We start from the raw sequence: 25,632 nt of genomic DNA, 5'->3' as shown, positions 1-25,632 counted from the left end.
CCGAGCGCCGGACATCCTATCGGCGGTTTGGATTTCGGGATTCCCATCACCACCCACAGCGGGGTTCTTTATCTCCAGTAAAGAAAACCCACGGATTAAACTAAGTATGAACTCTATTACTTGAATAAAACACCGCTAATATGTGGGGTTATTCACGAACAACCCTGGCAGATCCGATGTGCTGAGGTGAACGTACCGGAGCTCCTGATGATCCAGTGCATCATTCCGCCTTCTACCAGGTCCCCCGCACACGACTTCGATGCTGCGTCTCCCCGGTCTCCTGACGCGCCGCTGCGTGGCCCCAGCGCAGCGCGGCGCCGTGCTGCTGCCCAAGGCTCCGTTCTCGTCGGCCGCGTCGCTCGAGGCGCTGGCGGCGCAGTCCATGGCCACGGCCTTCCGCCAATCCGGCCACCTGCAGGCCGACCTGGACCCGCTGCAGCTCCAGCCGCGCGCCGCTGTCGCCAGCCTCGCGGCCGACAACTTCAAGCCGCTGCTGGGTCGTCCTCTGGCCGCCGCCGACCTGGCCGGAGTCGTGTCGGTGCCCGCGGCCAACGGCCAGCAGCTCTACGACGAGCTGCACCGCGTCTACTGCGGCAAGACGGGCTTCGAGTTCGAGCACCTGACGTCGGCAGAGGAGAAGCAATGGCTGGCCAACGCCGCTGAGACGCTGAGCAGCAAGGAGGTGTCGCCCTCGGACCTGCGCAATGCGTACTCGAGCATGCTGCGAGCCGACGTGTTCGAGAGCTTCATGGCCAAGAAGTTCGCGTCGTTCAAGAGATACTCGGGCGAAGGAGCCGAGTCCATGCTGCCGGCTGTGGAGACGATACTACAGGCGTGCACGACGTCGGGCGTGTCGGACGTGGTGATCGGCATGCCGCACCGTGGACGCCTGGCACTGCTGGTCGGGTCGCTCGAGTACCCGGCGCACAAGATCTTCCACAAGGTGCGCGGCTACTCGGAGTTCCCCGACAACTTCCGCGGCATCGACGATGTGTCGAGTCACATTGCCACGACTGTGGACAAGAAGTACGCGGACAAGAAGGTGCACGTGTCCCTAGTGCACAACCCATCGCACTTGGAGATCATCAACGCGGTGGCTGCCGGCAAGGTGCGTGCCAAGAACGACGACGATGCCAACACGAACGCTATGGCGCTCTTGCTGCATGGCGACGCGGCGTTCGCTGGTCAAGGATGCGTCCCGGAGGCGCTGGCGCTCTCTCAGCTGCCTGACTTCCAGACGGGTGGATCCGTGCACATTGTGGTGAACAACCAGGTGGGCTACACGACCACGTACCCGGATGGACGCGCAACTAGATACGCCTCCGACGTCGCCAAGAGCATCGAGGCTCCAGTGCTGCATGTCAACGGCGAGAGCATCACCGACGTGATCCGCGCGTGTCGTCTGGCTGTGACCTACCGCAACCAGTTCCACAAGGACATTGTCATCGACCTGATCACGTTCCGTCGTCACGGACACAACGAGGTGGACGAGCCGCGCTTCACGCAGCCGAAGATGTACGAGCGTGTGGACCAGGCTGAGCGATTCCCCATCAAGTTCGCCCATGAGCTGGAGAGTGTTGGCCTTGTTTCGCGCACCAGCTTCGAGAAGACTGTCGAGCGCCTGAATGACCACCTTGAAAGCGAACTCAAGATCGTCACCGGCGAGCCTGGTTACAAGCCGACGGAGATCGACGCGTTCAAGGGCAAGTGGTCGACGATGACGCAGCCGAAGCCTGAAGACCTGTACGTGAACGTCGCGACTGGAGTCGAGATTGACAACCTCATCGACGTCGGCCTCGCATCCGTAGAGCTCCCCGAGCGCATTCAGCCCCATGGTCGTCTGCAGCGTACGCACATCAAGGCACGCCAGAAAATGTTGCAGGTGAAGGACGGACAAGACCCTTCCGATCTTCGCGTCGACTGGGCCACTGCTGAAGCCATGGCGTTCGGAACCTTGATGCAAGACGGACACTCGGTGCGTCTGGCAGGACAGGACTGCCGCCGAGGCACGTTCAGCCAAAGACACGCTTCATTCACGGACCAACAGACAGAGGAGCGCTACTTCCCGCTGCAGCACCACTTGCCCAAGAAGTCGGATACGTTGGGCAAGCTCAGCGTTGTCAACAGCAACCTGTCGGAGCTTGCTGTTATGGGCTACGAGTACGGCTACTCGGTGGAGAGCCCCGACAACCTGGTGATCTGGGAGGCACAGTTCGGCGACTTCTTCAACGGCGCGCAGATCGTGATCGACCAGTTCTTGTCCAGTGCCGAGTCCAAGTGGATGCGTCAGTCTGGTTTGATGCTGTTGTTGCCTCATGGTAACGACGGAGCTGGTCCTGATCACTCGAGCGGTCGAGTGGAGCGCTTCTTGCAGCTCGTTGACACGCCAGCACTCACTCCGCGCTCCTCGTTGAAGGATTCGGAGACAGAGCCCGTGTGGAAGCAGTTCCAGCACGACACCAACATGATCGTGGTGAACGTGACCACGCCCGCCAACTTCTTCCATTTGCTGCGTCGTCAGCAACAGCGCACATTCCGCAAGCCGGTGATCATCATGGGGCCGAAAATGCTGCTGCGCCTTGCCGACGCAACGTCGCCGCTGTCCGACATGGGGCCGGGCACAACCTTCCAGCCGGTGCTTTCGGACCCTACAATCACGGACGCCTCGCAGGTCAAGAAGGTCTACTTCTGCTCGGGTAAGTTCTACTACGAGCTCGCAAAGGAGCGCCTCGCTCGTTGCAAGAACCCCGAGAGCATCGCGCTGGTTCGTGTGGAAGAATTGGCTCCGTTCCCGTTCGAGCAGGTCGCGGACGAGCTGGCCAAGTTCGAGAACGCCAAGAAGTTTGTCTGGGTCCAGGAAGAGCCACTGAACCAGGGTGCTTGGACGTACGCTCAGGCTCACATCGAGAAGCTTCTGGGTAAGAAGCAGCACCTCGAGTACATTGGCCGCGAGAGTCTGGCCGCTCCTGCCGTCGGTTTGTCCAAGAACTCGCAGCAGCAGCTAGAAGTGGTGCTGAATGAAGCGTTTGGACCGCAGAAGTAGGCGCTAGGCTGTGTAAGACGCTGCAAAAGCGCTAGTAGACGTCCAATGTTCACCATGAAAGATAAACAGTCATACAATTCCATCTTCTACAGCAATCCAAGTCAGAGAAACCATCGATATACTGTACCTTACGTAGGATGCAATTACCTAGAACATGAAGGCTGCTGCAAGTTACTCCATACTCGCAGCTTTGGTACGAGTTACGGCTCGCTGTAGACGATGGCCGAAGCGTAGCTCACGGAGGAGTCGCCGTGGCGCATGCATGCACTGCTCTGGGCGTATTTCACGAACTTGAGCGTGCACTTGAGCTTCTTCGAGGCCAAGATGCTGTGCAGGAGCAGCGAGATCGGGTGACGACCGCAAATCGTGTTGTTTGTTTCTTCCAGGTACCTCGTGAATCCCTCGGCGTCCAAGCGCTCGATGAACTGTTTTTCAAAACAACGCAAATGTCAGGATCGTTGTGAAGCGAAACAAATAGTGCTTGAGTCACGTACGCCCATGCCCTGGTGATCTAAATATTTGATGTATTCGTGGATCTCGCCATAGGTCGAATCATGCGGCTGGTAGCGGAATCTGAAGGAGTAAATCAAGCGAGACCGTTAATGACCATAGCAACGTTACCCCAACAACGAATTGGCGCTCTTACCGAGGTCCCCAGTGGCAAAAATCGGAGCTGATCACGAACAGATTCTCATCATTCTCCAGGTACGGGGCCAAAATCCTGCAACCACAAGGCACGTTAGCCAATATTCGGATGCAATACCGGGCTATATCGATCACGTACTTCCCGTATTCCTCGTCCATTTTGCTCTTGGTGTTGCCGACCAAGATCGGGACCGCCGTGAACTTGCGGCCATTCATCACCTGCAAAGGCAACCGATCAGCACCAAAGTACACACTTACCAAGCCCAACTGAATCAAGAATTCCCACCTTGTAGATGAAAGGAAGGTGCATCTCGATGCTGTGCTCGTCCTCGTCAACGTCCATCGACATGGTCGCGAACTTGCCCTGCATCGCCAAAAGCAGCATAAAAATCGTCAGCATAATAAACGCAATTCCCGCTTCCAACAGACCTCAAACCTACCGAATCCACGAGCTTCTCGTTGACTTCATGGTCGATCACAATGTTGCCCAGCGGCGTCTCATACTCGTGAGCAGTCGACACGGCGCACCCACTAAAGTGCACACATACCAAGCCTCGCAGTCGTCAGCTCACCCATCAAGCTCCAGCCCACCCCCAGTAACACCTTACCGCAGATAGAAGTGGTGCGATGGCCCCAGGATGAAGACGCGCTTGATGCGGTCCAAGTTGAGCAGATGGTGGTACGCGTACGCCGCCGTGGGGCCCGAGTATCTGCCACAAGAGCCAACATCAACACCAACGTCAGCGTCAGCGTCTTCTTCCCTCTCCTCTCCCCTGCACTGCAACGCACCGGAAGCCTGCGTGCGGTCCAATGATGGCGCGAATGCTCGGCTGCTTCTCCTGCGTGTCATTGTCCTCCGCAGCGTCCAGCCAGCCTAGTAGCAGAGCAAATCGCCCCCCGGCACAGCGCAGTTGAGTGGCAGGCGCCTAAAAGTTGCTGGGCGATCGGCTCCACGCACCTGCGAGCTCGCCCTCGAGCTCGTGCTCGTCGTGCGAGTACCAGGAGCCCGCGTAGGTGGCCAACCGCACGCGCACGGAGCTCGGCTCGGGCTTCTTGGACATCGCTGGGTTGAGATTTTCCAGGTCCGAGAGCTTGGAAGCTTCTTTCGAAATGATGAGCAGGTTGAACTGTCACAGAAACTGTAGTGTCCTCATACCGGTATACCGATATAAAACGGGTACACGTGTACTTTCTTATAAATCAAAAGCTACAGATCTAGAATCCGCTCTAGTTCCTAATTTGGATAGAATTTAGGTCTGTACAAAGGTCTGGATACTGTTCCCTTGTAACCGGTACTGACGGTATTGCATACCGGCTCAGTAACCTACAATTTGCCAGTCGAATCGCATCACATGAGGCTTTGCTTCCGAGTCTTCCAAGACCAAGTATTACTCAGGGGCTGCTATGCCTGTATTGCAAATGGGCTACTGGTTAGCATAATTGCCATGGCCCCTGTGGTGAAGGGAGGCTATTGTTTGGAGTGGACAATTGCGGCAACCCTGCATCTAGCTATCGTTGTCGGAGGCATTCATCCACCTGCAGTATCGGCGAGCTGGAGTCGCCGCAACATGGCATCAGGTGTGGAGATAAAACCGTATCGACAGCGATGCGGTTGAGTCCTCGCTGTGTTTCAGGAGGGCGGAATACCGCAAGTTGACGGTTGTTGTGGATCGAAAAAAATGGATCATAAAAAGCTATCCGATTCGGATAATCCGAACGATTTCAGATTCAACGTACTGACACACTCGAAAAAAACTTGAGATTTGAAGTCCTTCATCAATAAGAGAGGACAAAATTTTGCTGTAGAAGACGTTCGGCGACTAATGCTAGTGATGGTCTCTGTGCGCAACATTGTAATGGAGGCATATCGCCGGGATCCCTAGCGTCACCACATAGCATTCAGCACGACGACAGCGTTTCATTAGCGCAGCTCAATGCAGGCTTATCACGCGCAGAGAGACCTACCGAAGTTTACTGCTTTGGTATGCACCACGTGTAGAAGTTGCGCTCTACCGCATGAGAAATACATGTATCGCCTGGAGGCAGACGGAAGCAGGATTTCAAGCTGGCTGGGACCCTCGTAAACATCAAGCCGGCAGGGCAGCAGAAATCGGTGACAGTTCTGCTTGCACGGCGGAACAGCGGTTGGGCATACGCTGGCACGTCTCAACACCGCCCCACTACACCCCACAGCACAATACACACTGCAGGCCCCGTTGCAAAGCTCATGGCTCGTAGACGGCGTGGGTGGGGTCCTCACGACCGGATCGCCTTGTTCGTGGACTGAGCACAGCTCCCAGCGTTGCCTCACGCTCTCCACCTTGAACTGCCACTTGAACGTTCTCGAGCAAAGTTGTACATCACCCCGTACCCTCGTTTCACCCAGCTGGGATCGGTACACAGCACAGGAGTTTTTTTTCGATGAAGCTCGTTCACTGGCCTGAATCATACGTAAACGATTGGTCTTATCGGCGTAATGGTGGGGAGCTCTGCTTTGTTCGATCGACGCATCGAGCAACCCTCACTTTGGTTTTGACCACCAATCTCACTGCAGCCACTGCAGTACATTAACCCAGCTACCAACCGCGCATAATGAGGAACCACCACCGCTACAAGCAAGCCGATGAGGATGACCAGGTTCTGGCGCTTAACAACTACGCCGAAGGTTATCTCGTGAAACAGGGCGCGCGCGTCAAGAACTGGAAGCGCCGCTACTTCGTCTTCCGTGACGGGTACCTGTCCTACCGCAAGGACCAGCGTGAGACCTCCAAGGTACTAGGCACCGACCTCGTTGTCGACGTGTTCTACTGGTCCGGCGCGGAGTTCGGCTTGGAGCTGAAGCTCAGCAGCGGTCGCTCGATGTACGTGTCGCCCGCCTCCGAGCAGCAGGCGGGCATCTGGTACGAGGTTGTTCAGGGCTACGTGATGCGCCAGCAAATGGTCCGTCAGCTCCAGCACGTCAACCGTCAGAACCAGAAGCACCTGGAACCGATTTGGGAGTGCGATAGCGCCGCCCAACAAAGCGCCGAGCTGGCTCAATACCGCCTCTTGCGGTGAGCTTCACGCCAAAGCCCACACAGCCAGTCGGCACCAGTGTCTTCACGTTTACGAAACCGTAGCAGTGCACTGCCGTCGGACACCCAAGCACCTTCAGCATTCGAGGAGTGCTGTACCAGCAACCTAGACTTGCAAGCAACCAACAGGTTTGAAGCCATCGGAAGCTTCACCGCCAGCACCGGACCGATATTTCTCAACCCAGATCAGCGGCCTCGACAGAGCTGGCGAGAAACCCCGGAACGCGTCTTCAGCAGCTCGAGTCGAGCTGACACGAAACAGGGATTCAGCCTCAATTGAAAACAGCATAGTTGCAATATTCATGTACCGGTATCTGAAAAATTACTGTTGCTGTGCTCTCACAAACTTACCCTAACATTTGGATTTGCCTAAAATATACAATTCAACCGCCGACGCTCACAGTCAAACAAGGCAACATGACGGCACCGCTGAGCTTCTACCGCCGCGCTCCGCAGCAACGCGTGGCCTTAGATGACTTCGAGGAGCTCGGACACAGGCGCGTAAAGCTGCTAAGTCAAGTCAGTGCACGATGGAGCGCGCAGCAGTCGACGGTTGATCCGCAAACCCAAAAGGCGCTCGAAGTTGGGGACGACACCAACGCCGACCAACTGTCGCACTACGCACTGCGCTTGGCGTTCTGCAGGTAATACCAAAGTGCTGCATTTACTCTACCAGCTTAACGCATTGTAATAACCTCTTGTTTGCGTGTGCAAGCGCACAGAGTGTCGAGCGGATGGGATTGGCTGGTCACTGCGGAATCCAGGCTCTTCGCTGCCCGTCTTAGGTGCCAGCCACCGTACACGGCTGTTGCAGTACTTTCAAGTGAAAGGATCAGGTATGAGCTGCTGAATGCAGATGACTCGGAGATCGACGTAACGCAGCAAGGAATCTATCGCGTGCCCTTCATGGAAGCTCCTGCTTTGGTGAAGCATCGCGACGTAATTGTTCGCGACGGGTTTTGCTTGGTACCCCTTCGAAGAATGGGTTCTGTAGCAGTGTACCATTTCAGACGCTGCTTAGAGGAGCAAATACGAGACTTGCAGTGCGCTATACCCGCGCAGGGCCATGAGCTGGAGCGGTTGGCTCCGATTCTAGACGGATTCGTAGTGGAGGCGCGTACGTTGGCCGGATCTGCAAATTCAATCACGAAGAACTCTGGCAGACCGAAGCTGGAAGTGGCGAAGATGGACAGTGTAGCTCAAAAACACTTTCCGTTGTGCATGAAGCAACTGCACCGCAAGCTGCGTGAGAACCACCACCTCAAGTACGACGGACGTGTGCAGTACCGAATGTTCCTCAAAGGCGCGGGGTTTTCCGTGCACGAGTGCATCCAATTCTTCCGCAAGGAATTCATCAAGACGATTCCAGCCGCCAAGTTCGACAAGGAGTACACCTACCACATCCGTCACAGCTACGGACTCGAAGGATCCCGAAAGGACTATGAGCCGCTGGACTGCGAGCAGATAATTGGTGGCGGCGCGCCAAGCAACGGACAATACCACGGCTGTCCGTTCAAGCATTGGGGACGTCCCGCGTTACAACAGGAGCTGCGTCGTCACGGGTTATCGCTGCAAACGGCAATGGAAATCACGCAACAAGCCTCCAGTGGCCATTGTCAGAGCGCTTGCCGGGCTTTTTTCAATGCAACACACCCTGCCGGATTCACGTACAAGACAGCACACTCAAGCCATCAAGATACTTCAATATCGCCTGGTCGACGACATCTTGACGCGGATATCGTGATGCACCCCAACGTTTATCTGGACGCGAGCATGATGGCCGAAGGACTTGACTAGCACAGATGGCTACATTTTGAGGTTCGAGAGTGATTGGCTACGGCTAAACTGCAATGGCCGTTTTTCGCCTCAAACAACGTTTTAGAGGCACAAGGCAGCGGAAAGGATGAGCGCGACCGAGTCGAGTGCGTCGGCGCCTGCCTCGCCGCCCAGGGACCTGAGCACACTGACCACCAGCAACGCCACGCCGGATCAACTTTTGGCGATTTTGCACGAGCTCCGCAACTCGGTTGGCCCGAGTATGTGAACCTTGGCCAGCTCAGTTTTAGGGGTGATACACTCGTCACTAACTTGTGTTGCGTTGCAATTTGCTGTTGCTAGAGGTTGTGAACAATGCTATTGCCAAGGTGATGCGCGTGCCGGTGGAGAAGCTGGGGCAGGTCACGCCCGCCGACGTGAGGAAGAAGACGAAGAAGGAGAAGCAGCTTCTGAAGCAGCAGAAGATGGCGGAGAACGCCAACAACCCGGCAGGACCCAACCAGCCGCAGAAGAAAAAGAAGAAGCGTGAGTTTAACATGAGCAACTACACGATGCGTGCGGTGGCGGTCAAGTTCTTGTACCTCGGAGAAAAGTACGCCGGTTTCGCGCGCCAGGACCACATGCCCGAGACGGTGGAGCGCTATCTGCTGGAGGCGCTGGTTCGCTCCAAGTTGATTGAGAATGTGGACGATGCTGGCTACTCGCGTTGTGGCCGGACGGACCGCGGCGTCAGCGCTTTTGGACAGGTTGTGGCGCTCCGCATTCGCTCGAACTTGCCAGCTACCGCCGAGCTGCTCAGCGCGCCATCGATCGACGATGTGCGGCCTGGCGACAAGTTCCAAGTGCGGTTGGAGTCTGGAGAGATCAAGACGCTGACGGAGGTCGACTACGCTTCGCATATCAACCGCGCGCTGCCCGCCGACATTCGCGTGTACTCGGTGGCTTCCTGCCGACCGGAGTTCAGCGCTCGCTTCGACTGCAAGGCCCGTATGTACCGTTACTTTTTCGTGCGCCGCGACCTGGACATTGAGAAGATGCGCACTGCCGCGCAGTTCCTGGTGGGCAAGCACGACTTCCGCAACTTCTGCCGTATTGACCCCAACTGCCACGTGTACGAGCGCAACGTGCGCTCTTTCGAGATCGTCGAGTGCCCGGGTCAGCGTGCTGATGACCCCAGCCAGCAAATGTTCCGCTGCGAAGTCTTCGGTCGTGCGTTCCTGTGGCACCAAGTGCGCTGCATGGTCGAGGTGCTGTTTTTGATCGGCTCGGGCCAGGAGGAGCCCAGCATCATTCCGAGGCTGCTGGACATTGCGCAGACGCCACGCAAGCCGCAGTACGACATGGCGTCCGACTTGCCGCTTGTCCTGCACGACTGCTACTTCGCTGACCCAGACGATGCAGAGGGGTCCGGCCCACGCTTCGAGAACACGCCGCTCGCGTTGCTGCAGGTTCACGCTCAGCTCACGGAGATGTGGGAGAAGCGTTCTGTGCAGGCAGCGATGCTGCGTAGCCACCTCGACGCGCTAGAGGCTTTCCGCGTCGAGGCAGCTTTGGTGGTGAAGGACTTGGATCACTACGCGCCCAAGCTGGAACAGCTGATGCGCGAGCGCAAGCTGCTGACCGACGAAGGCGGTGACGTCGTGCAGTGGAAGGACGTGAGTCCTCTGCTCCCGCTGTCCAAGAAGAAGAAGACGCTGCCGTTGGCCAAGCGCGACACGGGCCACTCCGTCGATGAACGGAAGCGCATTGCGCAAGAACGCAAGCGTCGACGTGAAGAGGGAGAAGAGGCCGCCGTCATGCAGGCCGCCAAGGAGGTCAAGACCGAGAGCGGCGAGCACGCCAGCACACACGACAATAATTCTGCGTCCTGATGTGTTGATAGAGGTGTAGTTGGCTACGGAGGACGCGTGCCATGTTGAACATTTGTTTTTAGCAGAACGAGGGACAACTTCGCAGTCGTGTTGAACTATATTTTACCAGACCGCGGTACGTGGCGACGCAGGTGACGCAAAATTTGTCGTGAACTCCATACAATCGCACATACGCTTTCGTCACGCGATGGTCAACATGTCCAATCTCAAAGCACACCGACGCGATGGCATGAGCCGCGCTGCGCTGTCCAGTCAATCTCCAGATAGAAGACGAGACGCTGCCGAAACGATATTCGGCGCGAGGGCGGCGAAGCAAATGTCTCTAGGGAATGAGCTGCCAAAAACTAGTGGTCGCCGCAGGTTCAGCAAAAGTTTTGCTGCTTCACCTGCTCGTGTCAAAGTGTCAAAGACAACGACGCATTTCGATGCGATGGATGGAACTGTCAAACAGGAGCTTGTTAATAGTAAATATGGGGCCCAGTCGCTCGCTCGGGAGCTTCGTGGGCTGGGGGATAAACTAACTAATGGTACACGGGGTGTCGCCAGCAGCAGCGTTGTCTTCTTTCTATGGTACATGTGTAGGCTGCTGCCTGCGGCTGGGACTTCGCTTAGCCTTGGATCATTGGTAGAAGGTAGAAGTAGACGACTCACACTGAGTTCACCGTGGCGGCGGCCGCGCGCTTCTTCTGAGCTTCGGCCGCCTGCGCTGCCTCGATGGGCGTCACAGGCACAACCTCCTGCTCGTCCTGGTTGAAGCATACGATGATGGCGCTGACGTTGTCGGTGGACCCGAGCGCGATGGCGTGGCTCACGAGCTCCTCCGCCGCGTGCTGCACGTCTCCGTGGAGGCCCAGCTTGGCGCGTACGAAGTTGACCACGTCCTGGGGCTCCATCACGTCATATAGGCCATCGCAGCCAAGCACCATGAACTCGTCCTGGCTCTTAATCTCGTGGATTACCAGGTCGGGTGTGGCGCTGACCAGATCTCCATTGAACCTGCTCTTGAACTCACCGCGCGCGGTCTTGAAGTCGATGTCTCCAAACGCCCGCGACACGCCGAGCATGCCGTAGATCCGGCCCTTGGAGATCTGTCCCTTTGCTGCGAGGATCCGCTCCCGTTCGCTGGTGAGGTCGGGTGTGTGGGCGATGCACATGTCCTTGGCCTGGCCGTTCGAGGACAATACAACCTGCGAGTCGCCTACAGAAGACACCAGCGCGGTGGAGCGCCGGACCACGACCGACACGGCGGTGGACCCGCTGGGCAACTGCTGCTTGAAGATCTCCTCATCTGTCGCTGCGTAGGCTGTCCGGACGGCGTCTGTTAGCTCCAGGTCGGGCGACTGCAGGCTCCGTGCAGACTCCGGCTCGTTCGTGGGCTTGCGCAGGTGCGTGAACACGTTCTCGTGGAGGTTGGCGGCCAAGTACTCGGCGACCTCGGGGCCTCCGTGGCCGTCGTAGAGTCCGAAGAAGGCGACGAGCTCGTCGTCGACGGTGCGCGAGATGCTGGTCTGTCTGTCCTCGTTGCTTTTGCGAATCCCCGTGTCGGAGTAGACGCCGTAACTCACTCGGAGTTGCGGGAAGTACTGGCCTGCAGGTCGGTGCAGCACCAGTGTGCGCTCGGTGTCCGAGGCGGTGGTGGCGGTGGAGAAGACGCTGCCGCTCGGGCTGGCGGGCGAGCAGTCGCTGGCGGAGGGTGAGCGCGCCTCGGCGGCCTCGAGCACCATGCCGCGCTCGCCGAAGATGCTGAAGACGTCGCGGTGCGAGTCGCTGGTGGGCGGGCGGTGCGCGCCCACGCCGCTCTCGTCGCGCGCCTGCTGCTTGGAGGCGGCCTGCAGGAAGATCTGGCTGAGGCTGGGGTGCTGCTGCTCACTGGGGCTGGCCGGCAAAACGTCCTTGGACGTCTGGCAGCCCATCGAGAGCTTGGGGAAGCGGATGGTTGCTGGCGGGGTCGGTCGGATCTCGGCCGACGACGTACTGCTGGTGGCTGCTGCGCAAGACAAGGGAGAATGGCGGCACTTCATTAGTAGCTGGTCCTTTACAGAGTGAGTGTGGGGTGGTGCAGTGAGCAGAAGGTGATGGTGGGTTGTGGGAAACGCTTGTATTCTCCGCTTTTCAAGCCATCAACCTTCGCGCGCGTCGCAGCCCATGCATACAGAGGAAACTTACCGAAGGGGTGCCTTTGAGGCGGCGTGGGTGTGGCGCGGAAAGGAAGGTGTGGGGGTGTCGGCGGGCGGGCGGGCGCGTCTACACGCCACCAGATGCGGGCGGAGGAAGGCTAGGGCTACGTACGGCGAGGAAGGGCGCTGCCACTTGCTCGCTGGGTTTCCACTTTGTGAATGAGGCCGGCGATATTTTTGCGCTCGCGCGAGGGCGCACAGCCGGGGCGACGAGAGCCAGCCGCAAGTCGCCTCGCGGCCAATCACGAACGGACGCGCCCGCACTGGGCCCCTGTATGCGCGCATTCCATAACCACCTGGCTCGACCTGATCGCCGGAAGGCCTTCCTGGCCTTGCTTGAGGCGCCGAGCGAGGGAAACGCTAGCTTGGAGCTCAGCGCGTTCAGTTTCGCACATTTTTTCGGCCTGGAATCGGCCAGCCCCGTGCGGCTCGCGGCGCGGCGTTGGTCTGGGCTGAAGCGTGGCGGCCCAGCTGGGGCGTGTGCGGTCAGCGGAGCTGTTGCTAACATGAGGGCGCGCCTCGACTTTCACGCGCAATATCCATAGCCCTAAAATTTGTAATTGCCAGAAACTTGCACTTGAAATGAGGCTCAGGGCCATCGGTTCGGCGGCGCGGCGCGGCGTCAGCACAGCGAGCTCGGCGCGTCGATCCGGTCGGCGTCGCAGCATAACAACTTCAATCGGCAATTAATAACCGCGCGCATTGAAGTTGTCCCCGAGGAGCTGATAAGACGAGCAGGCCTGGGTTGGCACACCACTCGCGAGAATAGCGGCCAGCATAATCAGGCGCGCACGCAAACCCGGGCGTGCTCGATGAGCACCTGCACCGACCCGTTGACAGGTGCAACCCTAACTTGGAGCGTCTTGCGTGGCGTTGGAGTCGACGAGTCAACGAGTGGAGGCGGCAAGCGAGCATTTTGTGTACATTGTTGGGGTTTTACTCAGCGTTGGAGTCTTACTACATCGTACATGGCCACTCACACCTTGTGGCCACTCACACCTTGTGGCCACTCACACCTTGTGGCCACTCACACCTTGTGGCCACTCACACCTTAAACAGTGCCATCTCCAGCTCAGCTGCTCCCAAGAAAAAAGGCGCCCGTCGTCTTTTGTCTCTTCGCGCCTCGAGCCATGATCTTGTCGCTCTCATCAATCCTCTTCCCCTTCGTGAATTCGTCTGCGAACTTGGCCATGTACGGGGCTAGCAATGGAGAAAGTTAAACATCTCAATCCGACAACTCCGTGAAAACCGTACCCGAGCCTTACACATGTCGATCTGGTTCCCGGTCAAATACACGTTCGCTTCCTTGTTCCTTGGCTTTGGATGCGCGATCGTGCCAATACCCCTGACAGACGCGAGCCCAACACCATTTGTTTTTTCCCGGGTTGTGCGCTGTTAGCATCTCCCATTCTAGAGCAAAAAAAGTTAAAGATCATCCAAATAAGAGCCAAAAGCATACTTGTACTTACACAAACTTCTCGTGCATCGAGGGGGGGATCAGCTTGACTTGCACATCAGCGTCATCCATCCGGTGGATCGCCTCGGGGTCTGACTGGCCTTTTGGTCCGGCCTGTGCCTTGTCGGTCTGGAAGAACACCCGCTCGCCAGCTGCAGCCTGGTCTTCCAAAGCCTGCTCATATTCCTTGGAGGTGATGATGAATGTCGACGCAAAGACCTCACGATCGGCCGAGCGGATCGTGTGGATGCTTTCCTTTATTCCTGGCGTGTACGTGGAGGGTGGAGAGAAGTTCTTTGGAGGGCGGCCCCTTTGGGGCAGCACGGGCTTCGTGCGGTTATTCCACCACTTCTCCGCGGTCTTCGCGTCCACCTCGCCGCATTTGCCGGCGCTCTTGAATTGGCCCTTTGTGGGAGGGTTGGCCCTGTTGCACTTCTTCTGCGGAGAAAAGACAGCATCACACGTTCGCGCTCTTCGAGCGTCTTCATCTTGAGCGTCTGCATCCTGCCGTCGTAAGGTCCACGGTAACCCGCACGCAGAGCCCTGGAGACCCTAAGCGGGATAAATGGCAGCACAGGTACATCCTTCGGCGGTGGCAGTAGCGGAGGAGGCATGGTAGGCAGCGGCGCGCTCGGAGCAACCGTGCTGAGGGGGAACGGCTGGGGCTTCTGCGCCGGTTGCCGGATCGGCTCGCTCATGGCGCGCAGGAACTGCCTGTGCGCCCCGTTGATGAACCAATCTTGAGGTTGAAGGCCAGCCGGGACCACCGTATGCAATGGCGGGGGGCTCGGCGGGGTGAGCTCGGGGCGAAAGCTGTTCAGCAGCGCTTGCAAGTCGGGGGGCAGGGGCATTTCCTTGAGGGGCATGCGGGGCTGGCACCCGACTGCCAGGGAACTGGCGCGCATGCTCTCGCGCGGAAACGGCATGACGAACGTCCGGCAGCTCTCGTGTCTCGTCGCGTTTTTCGTTCGCGTCCGGATTCTTTCTCCCGCGACCCCTCAGGGTAAAACAAATAAATAAATGACTGAAATCAATTTAAACCATTTAATTCGTACGAAACTAAATCACAATTGACAATTAATTTAGGTAGACACTTGTGTCCTTCAGGGGACACTGGTGTCCACCAGGGTGTCTCCCAAGTTAACACCGGACAGTTAATAGCTAGCTCGATAGAATTAACAGATGTACCGCTCCACACATCTCCTAAGGCGCTCCATATCTCCTAAGGCGTTCCACATATCTCCTAAGGCTCATACAAAAGTCAAGTACGCTTAATTTAACTGTGGCCGGCCCCGACTACCGAGTTTTCTTTGAAAACATGTGGTCGGCACCCGAAAATAAGCGCCGACCACCGAGTTCAGCTGGTCGGGTCTCCGAAAATAACCACGAAATTATGGCGATCCATGCGTGCGGCCACCTTCAATTGGGTACGCTGGAAAACTGCAAAGGGGTACTGACTTTTGTAGGCTAGTGCTGCAGCAGCCCTATAACGACCAGTAACTATTCGACCACATAAACAGCTTCGCTTAACGCCCGCCAGTTTCACGAGATCTAAGTGCTGTCTAGCCACCTTTTACCGAGTTGTTGCCGAGCACAAACTGGAAATTGGGCGAGCCGCAGTATAGCGGCTCGACCGAGGCCAAATAAACCCTACGAGTGCGCGATCAACTCGCCCGAGAGCCAGCGTAGAAGCAACTGTCACGCATCGCCTGCTATGCTTCTAGGTGGGCGGGTGTCCTACAGGACGCGCAGGATTTTCAGGCCCGCTGCTGCAGGCTGGCAAGGCGCACAAGGATTCTGCTGCAGATTGGCGCGCATGCTGAGGTGGCCGGCCACCTCTCTCTCTCTCTGCGGGCCGAATGATGCCTGCCGATCGCCACTAGCGCATCCGTAGACATTCCTGTCGCCAGCTCGGGGGCCTCGCCAAGGATCGGGCGCTGCAGCGCCCGTCGGCGCTGTTCTAGAATGGGGACTGTTCCTCCTTTTGGGGAGGATGGATGTGGGAAGGTGAACTGCGCCTTTGATTCAACCCACTGGCTGGGTTGTCGAGGTACATTTACCGCACCCGTCCACTCTCCGCTGCATGCACACAGCGAGTTTTCAAGCACAGCGAGTTTTCAAGCGCACTCGGGCCTTCCCTAAGTCGCAGCCCACGTGATCCCTTTCGCGCCGAGTGACGTCAATCAACTGGATCGACAATTCCGGCGCTCTGAGTGGGACGCCTGAGGACCATCCTGCCCTTTCCAGGAAAGGTTCCTGGGTCCATCCTAGAACTCGTTCTGATTGGTTCACCATGGTCATACTCAACCCAAGGTAAACCTTGGGCGAAGCTGGTCCAGTCAAATCGAACGCGCGCGAACCGACGGACGACGATCCCTGCGGTTCGACCGGGTCATTCCTCCTTTCTATCGCATAGAGCACAAGTGCTCTACTGTGTGTTGGCCCCATTCGCACCGTTCTCGTTGATGTAAAAAATTTCCATGCTAATACTGAAAGCCGGGGTCGCCTTCGGGCTTCACCTGTCGGATGTGGAAGCAAAAATGTATTCAAACACCACTGAGAGAACTATCCAACCCCTCGTCAATTTATTGCCCCGCAAGCTCGCTCGGTGTTCGGTCCCCTCCTCCGTGGACGTGAAGCCGCTCATAAAACATAGCATTGCCATACCAACCGTAAGGTGTTTGAGGTTGCAAGCACGTTCCTCCTCGGGGGTCCCATGTGCATGTGACTATAGAACCTTTCGACATCTTCAATTTTCATGCACATTACTTCTATTCACTGTTGGCATTAGCATTAGCCCGCACGGCGTAGCTACATCTAGCGTACGCGTTGCAACATTGCACGCATGAGCACAGGTTCGTTACACGCTATAGATTTAGTAGAGGCAAAGCGTCGCCCATGGACGTGCCAGCAACCCCAGTGCACCAAGGTTGCTTCTGCATGCAGCAATGTCGCTGACAGTGCGGAGCTTATGGCCTGGGCGGAGGAAGCCGCGGAAAGAGACCCCCGAGGAGGCTCGGCAGCGATACCTCCGTGAAATCCTGCGTCGAGAGCTCGAGGACAAGAAGCGCGTTGAGCGCGAGATGCACAACGTACGTGTGTACGGCATTGTAAAGTTCAGGCGAATCACATAGCATTCTCACACCAGGGAGCTCTCTGTATTGTGATTCTGCAGCTTGTGAAGCAGATCAACGCACTCATCTTGAAAGACCGCAAGAGCTTGGTGGCCTACCAGCGCGTACGTTGACAGTCATGGATTGAAACTTCAGGACAGCTTTGAGCTCATGACGTTTTGAGCTGCGAACAGAGAGTCAAGGATGAAGACCCGCGCAGCGTCTTCTACTACCGCATGCTGCGTCGCGTGGGTCTGCCGGAAGTGCATGCTCGCTTCGCACCATGGTTCCTCAAGTCGAACCAGATCCAACTCAACCGCTGGAGCGCCGTGCTGTTTAACCGGCTCGAGCAGGCCTTCTTCGCAGTACCGGATCAACTCTCCACTGTCGAAATCCGCATGCTCGCGCACCAAAAGCACTATGATGCCATCATGAAGCCCCCACCGAAGGATCTGGCGGCGCCAGACCCATCGAAAGCCCTCGAGCCGCGCCAAAAGAGCCAAATTCTGCTTCAACGGGCATTTCGAGACTGCTCTTTTCACGTTGATGAGGACATTGCTCGCAGGCGGCAGCAGCAGGCGGCGATCACCGGGGTGAAAAAGCCTCCTCCGAAGCCCAAAAACCCTGAAACAAGCGACAACCAAGAGGACGAGGTCGACAAACTTGAAATCATTCCGGAGGTGGCAATGGTCAACGCTCCACCAGGTTTGGCGCCACAGGTTCGAGGTCAGCTCGAATCTCACGGCAAGCACACGTTTTACACGTACAACGGGCGCTGGAAAGATGGAGAAATGCATGGCGCTCTTGGAGTTTACTCGTTCGCTGATGGCGGCAAGTATCGCGGCGGGTTTGCCCACAACGTACCAAGCGGGAATGGAACGGTGGTGTACCCGAACGGTGTCAAGTACACTGGTGCGTTTGCAGACGGCAAGTTCCATGGCTTTGGTGTGATGGAGATGGAGCGTGGGTTCCGCTACGAAGGGGAGTTTGTTCGAGGCCAGCGTTGCGGGGTCGGCAAGCTGCAGATGCACCAGAGTGGAGCTGTGTATGAAGGTGAATTCTACAACAACATGCGTCACGGCGAGGGAACGGAGACGAGCGCTCTTGGATACTCGTACACTGGAACGTGGCGCTGCAATCGCATTTATGGCAAGGGGCGACTGTTTTGCCCCGACAAACGCGAAGTCTTTCGCAAGGACTGGCCGCCGTTGCTACTTGGCGAGGCCATACGTCTCGTGAAGCGAGAGCACGCTGAGGCTAGCTGGACACAGGAACTCTGGTACCGGAAGCTGTTGCGGGTGCGTGACGACCTGCGCGCGCTAGACCTGCAGTACGCGTTCTGGGATGCCGAAGAAGCCCGCATGGAGCGTGAGGAGGCAGAACGCATTGACAACTTGAAGCGCGCCCGCCGCGAGAAGCGTGAGGCTCAGATTGCAGCCAAGAAGGCTTTTATGGAGCAAGTTCAGCGTGAGGCGGAGGGCAGCAACAACCACGGCAGCGACGACGATGATGATGACGATGAGGATGAGGATGCCAGTGAAGACGAAGGTGGTGATGGCGAGGAAGCGGATGATGACGATGTCGGAGAGGAAGAGGACGACGAGCCTAACGAAGAGGAAGACACAACTTGAACGCCGTGGCGAATGTTTGAAAATTAACGAGCATTTCAGTTCATGAAATACCTTGCATTGGTTGTTGCTTTGATTTGTATGTGGGCATGCCTGTGGAGGCATGCCGTACTGGGTCGGCGAGAAGTGTTCACGCGTCTTCACTATATCCATGACGGCTGGCAGCTCGAAATCGCTTGATACCGCACGGTCCTGGTGGCTTAGCTCCGTCGCTCAGTCGTGTCAACGCCGCCGAGTTTCTCGAGTTCATCGTTAATTTCCTTCAGGTCCTTCGACTCGAACGCCATGGCATCACCACCCGTTGCACCAGCCGCGGGCGTGGGGCCGCTGAAGGGCATTCCCGACGCAACAGCCGAGACGACCGAAGGCGGGACCACGCTTCCCACGGCAGAAATCGGGTTGGGGACATGGCTGAGAGGCGAATTCGAGATAATCTGTCCTGCCAGAGGGCCCGCAAGCGACGTCACGGCCGAGAACACCGACTGCAGCCCAATGCTGGCCATGCCAGCCACGTCATTCAACTGTGATGCAAGCGAATCAAAGATAAGCAGCTCGTTAGTTCATCCACCTTCAACACTAACGGCATCCAAAACACTCACGTTCTGCGGCACTTCGCCCAATTGAATGGTCTCATCGACACGGCGGTCCAGGAACGCCCAAGTGTCCTGGAAGTTGGGCGACTTGTCGCTGAGCATGAACAGTTCCGTGCTGGCGTAGATACCCGTGAGAATAGCACGCTTGGTGTACCAGGACATGTCCGTGGACTTGTCGCCAGCGAAGTACCAGATCTCGTCCGAGATCTTTGCCAGTCTCTTCGCCGTCCCGGGGGCGTTCTGCGGCAACGCACCCGCCGCCATACCCTGCGGCCACGTCGCCATCACCGGTTCAATCATCTGGAGGCGCGTGCGAACACCGAACTTGAGGCGCTCGGCCACCGTCATGGCCTGCAGCTGCTCCGTGTTGACAATGAGCGTCTCGCGCAGCTTGATGAGGCATGAGTCCATGAAGTACTCCACCAGCTCAATGGCTCCACGCGGGAACATGCCGTGGGCCACCGACGGGTAGCCGAGGTCCGTAGCGCCAGCAGCCAGAGCCTCAATGGTCCATCTATTGAGCACAACAAACAATGAGATAACATCCCGCAACGTTAAATTTGAGGATATCTCAGCTTGTAGAGCGAATTTGGAGGCCGGAAAGCGACGCACCCATGCACGGCGACGTGGTTCATTGCCTTCTCCAAGATGCGCTGCTCCGGGTCGATGGAAGACTCCGGCCTCGTCGTTTCTTCGCTGCTGGCAGTCGACTGCGTGGTCAGGAGACGGATCTGAGCCGCAGCGGGTGCCGCCTGGAAGCACTGACGGCCAGCCACCGACGTGGAGACGGCGCACACAGCGCTGCGCTTGCTTCCGACAGCAGCGGCGAGACGCGCGGAGCGGCGGAGGAGGTTCCTGGACGCCATGATCGCGAGCTATTGAGTCAGTTGGTCACTTGATAGCCCCCCGTTTCAAGTGTGTGTTTTTCCCCGTCTAAAGATTCTGATGATTGGCTGATGGGATATCATAAAACAGTATGTAGTCAAGAACTTATTATTCATGTGCGAAACAACGTCAGTGACTGGGGGGGGGGAATCCAAAGCGCTATTCGCCACTTCTTCGTGCCCGTCACTAGAGACCATGGACGTCATCTCCGTGGGCGCTTCGCTCGGCGCGGGTCAGGATGGAGATGACACGAGAAGCAATCCTAGGCGGGACTCTTTCCGTTCTACCTGGGAGAGTTGAAGAGCTTTGTTGCTTGGAGTCCAAATAGATGTTATACCGGCTTGGAGTCCTAGGCATAAGCTTACGGCAAATACCAAAGCTCATACAGGCGATGACCGTAAAGGTTAAAAATAATAGATAGAGGTATATTATTCAATGTTTAGAGCTCGGATGAAGTGTCCGCTCTTTGGTAAGTAGGTTTAGATACGTTCTAGGATGAGGCGAAGGGAGTTAAAGACCTTCAAGCTGATGTCTCGAAGAGGAACTTGTAGAGTTGTCGAGGGAGCTTCTCTTGGCAGGGGCAGGCTTGCGAGTCGATCACTGGGCACGAGACTGCCAGTTGCAGCAAGGACTCGATGAAGCGCTGCACCGCCTTGGTTCGCTGCCGCTGTGGAAGCATCCAGGTCAGCAGTGCGCCCGGTAGCACCGCTCCAAAGAGCAGGTAGCGTGTCACTTCGCTGCAGAACTTGCAGTTCATGTACAGGTGAGGTCCCGTGTGGCAGAACTCGTAGAGCTCGTCGCGCAGTGCGACAAAGTCGGAGAACTGCTTCCCGACGTGGACGTCCGCTTGGTTGAAGAGTGCGGTAGACTGGTGTCCTTGCTCCAGGACCACCGCAGAGGCGGCAGTCTTCAAAGTTGTAGGGATGCGGGTCGTGGACTGCGAGTTGGTGTACACGTCGATGACATAGCTTCGAGTGTTGTTCTCACTCCGACAAACTTGCACCCGGCGGATCTGCTTGAGCTTGGTCAGGATCTTCATGTGACGCGAGTACCGCTCGGGCATCAGGTCGACGGGAGCAAGTCGAGCGAGGCTTCCCACGACCACCTTGGAGGCCAGAGGTTCTTGGGGTTGTTGCTGTTGCTGGACGCTCGTCATGTTTCTTGTGTGTGTGGTGTGGTGGGAAGTAGGCAAGCAGCAGGAGATGAGCGCGGTAGCGAGCAGATTTAAAAGTGAGCGCTCTCCCAGGCGCTAGCATGCTATTATCGCTGCGCCAGCGACCGAGGGATCTACCTGCGACGAGCGCGAGCGTACCCGAAGGAGGTCATCGCGCCAATCAACGCACCATTCCGGTCTTGCGTCGGTCTTGACTGCCCTGTCTCGTAGCTGAATGCGAGGGCTTGCAAAAGTACAAAACCGTTGTTTGACATCCCGAGAAGTGGCGGCCAACCAATCACTGCCACAAGAACGTGTTTGTTTGTCGTCTGTGTGCCTTCACTGCGGTGAATGCATGCCGTACATGCATGCATTTCTTTGCATGAGAGTGCTGTTCTCGATATCAGCGCGTGCATCGCGTTTGCCACGTCCACTTCAGGACTGAAGTTGAAGTTTTAGTCAGCTCGCGTCTTGATTGGCCATCGAATTTGCATGATGTAGCCCGTATCCGATCTTGAATGGTTGTACAGTACTGAACAGCGGGCATCGGAGTAGAGGGTGCGTATGATCTACTTCAGTACGCTTTCACGGGGCGATAAGCTCTGCCGGTTTGGCGCCGTCGAGGTGCATAATGCGAAGCGTGTGGAGCTCCTTCGCCTTCTTCGTCGGGTACTTTTGGTCGTTTTCGCACGCTTACGAAGAAGATCACTGACTATGATAGAACATCGGTAACGATGCTGTAGCCCAGCACACCGAAGCTGTTCACTTGAAAGTTCCAAGTTGGAACACAATCGGGCCTTCGCTGCGCGTTGATGAAGCAGCTACTACCGCGCTGCTTCCTACTTGACATCGGCTGGTACAATACTGCAGTTTCGACAGAGGTGTTCAACTACTGTACCGTGTTCGCTAACGCAAGTATTGTTAGGTTCCGCCTTTTCCTCCACAGTGCTGCAAAACATCGGAGGGATGCATAAGGTCCACTTGCAGGTTGTCCCCAAGCTCCATGGATCGTACGAGTTCAGGAGCGAGCATACCAAACAGCAATGACACTTCAAAGCGACCAACGAAGTGCCCAGCAGGCGAAGCTACAGGAGCATGCGATTTCATCTACTTACTCGTAGTATCATAGCCGCAACAAATTCAATTTGATCAGCGGATGGGAACTTGCATGCGGAACGTGAAAGCTCAACTTCGAGTCGGAAGTGCCGACACTAGTTCCCGTTTCGACACAGTTAAAAAAAACGATACCGCACCAATGTCCCATGCAAGCGTTGCAATCTCGATTTGGAGCTGCTGACTGTGGTGCCGGTTGCCAGAGGCATCACCTTGCGATTTTGTTAGGGTTAGCGCAGTCCTGCACAATGCGAGCTCACTCCAACAAGGGCCTGTGCTGCCACTGTATTGTATCCGCCATGCCGTCAATACTCCGTGCTCCCACACCATGCTAGCTATACGATTTACACCGCCCAATCTAATACGTGCGCCTGCCCACTCGACGCTTGAACCGTCCACTAACTGCGGTGCTGCGCGCGCTGTGAGGTTTTGCCAACTGAGCTTGCCAGCCCGAGTTGCCAGCCCTTGAACTTGAACTTGTCCGTTTCCGCGGTAATCATCATGAATGAAGCGCTCTGAAAAGTGGCTAGTGCCACAAGTTAACTCTGATTATGGCGATCGTACAGCACCAACCCTCTTGATCGTCAAAAGGTGTCTTGGGAAGGAAAGCAACAGCAATTGAAGCTCGTGATTGTGTGCATTGTTAGACTCCTCAGTGCGCGGATTTCTTGCTGATCGCTGCCGCCGCGGGTGCCAGTGGTGGCACACTTGTCGGTACAGAAAGTTAAATGAACCGTATCGAAGCAGCTGTTCGGTGGCGCAAAGCATCCCTGCCACTGACGTGGCTCAGTTGGGCCGCCGGACTTGATACGGGATAAAGCGTCGCGACCAACCAAGTGGTCGCTGGTGGTGCACACACTTGAGAACTCGCAGCAACTGCAACAAGTGCCAGCCAGCGTACAGCATTCATCTAGATCAACATGTCCACCGACCAAGTGCCTCCGTTCTCGCTCGGTAAGAAGACATTGCATGAAGGAATCTGCTGGACTCGGATAACATAGCGAATAGCACGTATTAACCTGGCTGCGAATGCACATATGTTGCCCAGACAAGCCGCGCTACGACACCTCGACGTACGTCGGTCGGTGGCGTAAGTTCTCCGAGCTCGTGTCCCCAAAGTACGTTCATTTGTCCTCGGTTCTCTTTTGATCAGCGCGAGAATCGATAGCTCACGCTCTGCGCGTATTTCAGGTGGCTCTTCCTGAGCTCGGAGGACATTAAGCACGCGACGGAGACGCTGGACAGCTTCCGCAACGGAACGCTCCCGCCTGGCCAGTTCAAGGACGCTGAGCTCTGGGACCTCCGTCAAGGTAAGGCGCAAGCATGTTGGCTGTGCATTGGGGTTTAGGGCGCTGACTTTGCTGTTACGATTGTTGTAACGCGTACGCTCAGCTTATGAGGCCGCGGTGCACCCCCAGACCGGCGAGACCGTTCCGGCAGCATTCCGCTTGTCGGCGTTCATGCCGGTGAACATTCCCATTTGCGTCGGCATGCTGCTGGCTGCCCCCACGGTACGGTATTTGTATGCTTGTGTTGCGCTGGCCACGACGATTTACCTAACCTGTTGTGTGTGAGCAGCTGGGAAACACCATCTTCTGGCAGTGGGTGAACCAGAGCTACAACGCTGGCTTTAACTACGCCAACCGCAATGCCAGCAGTGAGCAGGACAACTCGACCATCCTGAGTACGTCAATAGCGCTGTTCCTCCTTTTCTTCCTGTTTGTTTTCCTCAACAAGACATACTTGTATTGGTCTACAGAGTCGTATGCAACCGCGACGGCCGTTTCTTGCTCGATGGCCGTCGGCCTCGGCAAGATGGTTGAGAAGGCTAAGCGCATTTCTCCCGGTACGCGTCTGTTCCTGGGAAAGGTTAGTAGCCACTGCTCGAAACATTTTATGATGCTGTTTTTGCCGAGATTGCTAATATTTTTTACTCGTTTGCCTTCGATAGATGGTGCCTTTTGTTGCCGTCGCCGGTGCTGGTGCATTCAACGCAGTGTCCATGCGTTTCAACGAGTTCACGTACGTTGATCTATCGATCTCATCGTGTTGGAAGCTGCTGTTAAGACTCACTCAATCCTGATTGCCGTTTACAGGGAAGGCATTGACATCATGGACGAGCACGGAGATGTCCACGGACGCTCCGTTGCTGCGGGACGCCAGTCGCTCGGACAGGTGGCGCTGACGCGCGTTGCGTTGCCCATGCCCAGTACGTCCTACGTAGTTGGAATCGATCTCTCGCACCGCTAGTTGCTGACTAACTCGCTATTGACACTTTGACAGCCCTGCTGCTTCCGCCGTACCTGTACGAGATCATGAAGAAGACCAACATTATGCCCAAGCAGAAATACCCCAAGCTTGCTGCTGAGCTTGGTGCGTTCATTGTCCCTGTGTTTCACGAAATGCCTGGACAAACCTGACTGATTTCCTACTGTGCGATGTTTTGCATGACTTCCATTTACGTAGTTGTGCTGACGTTATGCCTGTGGGGCGCCATGCCCAGCGCTGTCGCACTGTTCCCGCAAATGGGAAGTATTTCGGCAGACAGCGTCGAGGAGGAGTTCCGATCCCGTGTGGACCGCAACGGACAACCTATCCGCCAGTTCATTTACAACAAGGGTATCTGATTGGAGCCACCCTCCATGCACGACACTCCAGCAAGGCCACGCGTAGATGACAGTGTGATTCTTGCAGCTTCTCCGGTGTGTTACTAGGCTTACGTGCGGTTATCAGTTCTCCATCAGTGAAATACACATGCGCGAAAATATTTTGCTCTGTTGGCTTTGTGTGTGTGTGGGGGGGGGGGGGGGGTATGCCAACTCCGCGCTGAGTGCGTGTGGGAACTTCACACTGGGAAGTCGTCTTCAAGTTGAAGTGAGGGTAACCTCACGTAATAGTCGGGTTACACAAGGGTCCACTAGGGTTACTATTTTACTTTTTTTTGCCTGTTCGCGGAGGAGCTGATGGCCCCGAAGTGAATCGACGGCGCCCCCGAGGATTAGACGATATCCGGAGTGCATTAGAGCCCGCCTCTCATACTCTCCCTGCGTAGGAGGGCGGTGACACTAACAAACACTGGATGAGGGGAGCAAATAACTTACGTAG

At 56.5% G+C, this 25,632-nt stretch overlaps 9 protein-coding genes across 9 annotated transcripts; 6 read left to right on the top strand and 3 right to left on the bottom strand.

Moving 5' to 3' along the window:
- Window positions 1-382: 382 nt before the first annotated feature.
- Window positions 383-3,136, top strand: PHYSODRAFT_561452 (hypothetical protein; the record flags this gene model as incomplete). Its single annotated transcript, XM_009531183.1, has 1 exon — window positions 383-3,136. One exon carries the CDS (start codon window positions 383-385, stop codon window positions 3,041-3,043), a length of 2,661 nt encoding a protein of 886 aa, XP_009529478.1. The 3' UTR covers window positions 3,044-3,136.
- Window positions 3,137-3,243: 107 nt separating this feature from the next.
- On the bottom strand, window positions 3,244-4,783 carry PHYSODRAFT_351598 (hypothetical protein; the record flags this gene model as incomplete). Its single annotated transcript, XM_009531182.1, has 9 exons — window positions 4,647-4,783; window positions 4,478-4,562; window positions 4,297-4,398; window positions 4,129-4,219; window positions 3,975-4,052; window positions 3,828-3,907; window positions 3,690-3,764; window positions 3,538-3,616; window positions 3,244-3,468 (listed from the first exon to the last, which is right to left on the bottom strand). Exons 1-9 carry the CDS (start codon window positions 4,747-4,749, stop codon window positions 3,244-3,246), a joined length of 918 nt encoding a protein of 305 aa, XP_009529477.1. The 5' UTR covers window positions 4,750-4,783.
- Window positions 4,784-6,280: 1,497 nt separating this feature from the next.
- On the top strand, window positions 6,281-6,745 carry PHYSODRAFT_333939 (hypothetical protein; the record flags this gene model as incomplete). Its single annotated transcript, XM_009531181.1, has 1 exon — window positions 6,281-6,745. One exon carries the CDS (start codon window positions 6,281-6,283, stop codon window positions 6,743-6,745), a length of 465 nt encoding a protein of 154 aa, XP_009529476.1.
- Window positions 6,746-7,179: 434 nt separating this feature from the next.
- Window positions 7,180-8,559, top strand: PHYSODRAFT_506675 (hypothetical protein; the record flags this gene model as incomplete). Its single annotated transcript, XM_009531180.1, has 2 exons — window positions 7,180-7,406; window positions 7,485-8,559. 2 exons carry the CDS (start codon window positions 7,180-7,182, stop codon window positions 8,557-8,559), a joined length of 1,302 nt encoding a protein of 433 aa, XP_009529475.1.
- A 101-nt stretch (window positions 8,560-8,660) lies between these two features.
- On the top strand, window positions 8,661-10,409 carry PHYSODRAFT_346666 (hypothetical protein; the record flags this gene model as incomplete). The annotated part of the gene is made up of 2 exons (XM_009531179.1): window positions 8,661-8,798; window positions 8,881-10,409. The coding sequence occupies exons 1-2, from the start codon at window positions 8,666-8,668 to the stop codon at window positions 10,407-10,409; spliced, it is 1,662 nt and encodes a 553-aa protein (XP_009529474.1). The 5' UTR covers window positions 8,661-8,665.
- A 647-nt stretch (window positions 10,410-11,056) lies between these two features.
- PHYSODRAFT_315911 (hypothetical protein) lies at window positions 11,057-12,322 on the bottom strand (the record flags this gene model as incomplete). Its single annotated transcript, XM_009531178.1, has 1 exon — window positions 11,057-12,322. One exon carries the CDS (start codon window positions 12,320-12,322, stop codon window positions 11,057-11,059), a length of 1,266 nt encoding a protein of 421 aa, XP_009529473.1.
- Window positions 12,323-13,658: 1,336 nt separating this feature from the next.
- On the bottom strand, window positions 13,659-14,968 carry PHYSODRAFT_333935 (hypothetical protein; the record flags this gene model as incomplete). The annotated part of the gene is made up of 4 exons (XM_009531177.1): window positions 13,659-13,786; window positions 13,852-13,931; window positions 14,056-14,480; window positions 14,504-14,968. 4 exons carry the CDS (start codon window positions 14,966-14,968, stop codon window positions 13,659-13,661), a joined length of 1,098 nt encoding a protein of 365 aa, XP_009529472.1.
- A 1,781-nt stretch (window positions 14,969-16,749) lies between these two features.
- On the top strand, window positions 16,750-21,298 carry PHYSODRAFT_354810 (hypothetical protein). Its single transcript, XM_009531176.1, has one exon. The coding sequence runs from the start codon at window positions 17,392-17,394 to the stop codon at window positions 18,784-18,786; it is 1,395 nt and encodes a 464-aa protein (XP_009529471.1). The 5' UTR covers window positions 16,750-17,391; the 3' UTR covers window positions 18,787-21,298.
- A 2,149-nt stretch (window positions 21,299-23,447) lies between these two features.
- On the top strand, window positions 23,448-25,154 carry PHYSODRAFT_504824 (hypothetical protein; the record flags this gene model as incomplete). Its single annotated transcript, XM_009531175.1, has 10 exons — window positions 23,448-23,481; window positions 23,576-23,645; window positions 23,719-23,837; window positions 23,920-24,038; window positions 24,106-24,211; window positions 24,287-24,396; window positions 24,479-24,549; window positions 24,624-24,736; window positions 24,811-24,900; window positions 24,994-25,154. 10 exons carry the CDS (start codon window positions 23,448-23,450, stop codon window positions 25,152-25,154), a joined length of 993 nt encoding a protein of 330 aa, XP_009529470.1.
- Window positions 25,155-25,632: the final 478 nt, after the last annotated feature.

Source organism: Phytophthora sojae (assembly GCF_000149755.1).
Source record: "Phytophthora sojae unplaced genomic scaffold PHYSOscaffold_5, whole genome shotgun sequence".
In the NCBI taxonomy this organism is placed as follows: domain Eukaryota; phylum Oomycota; class Peronosporomycetes; order Peronosporales; family Peronosporaceae; genus Phytophthora; species Phytophthora sojae.
This window is presented reverse-complemented; position numbering and strand designations above follow the sequence as displayed.

Bases quoted from the DNA above. Each gene is read 5' to 3' on its own strand.
- PHYSODRAFT_354810 (XM_009531176.1), top strand. From the start codon at position 17,392: ATGCTGCGTCGCGTGGGTCTGCCGGAAGTGCATGCTCGCTTCGCACCA.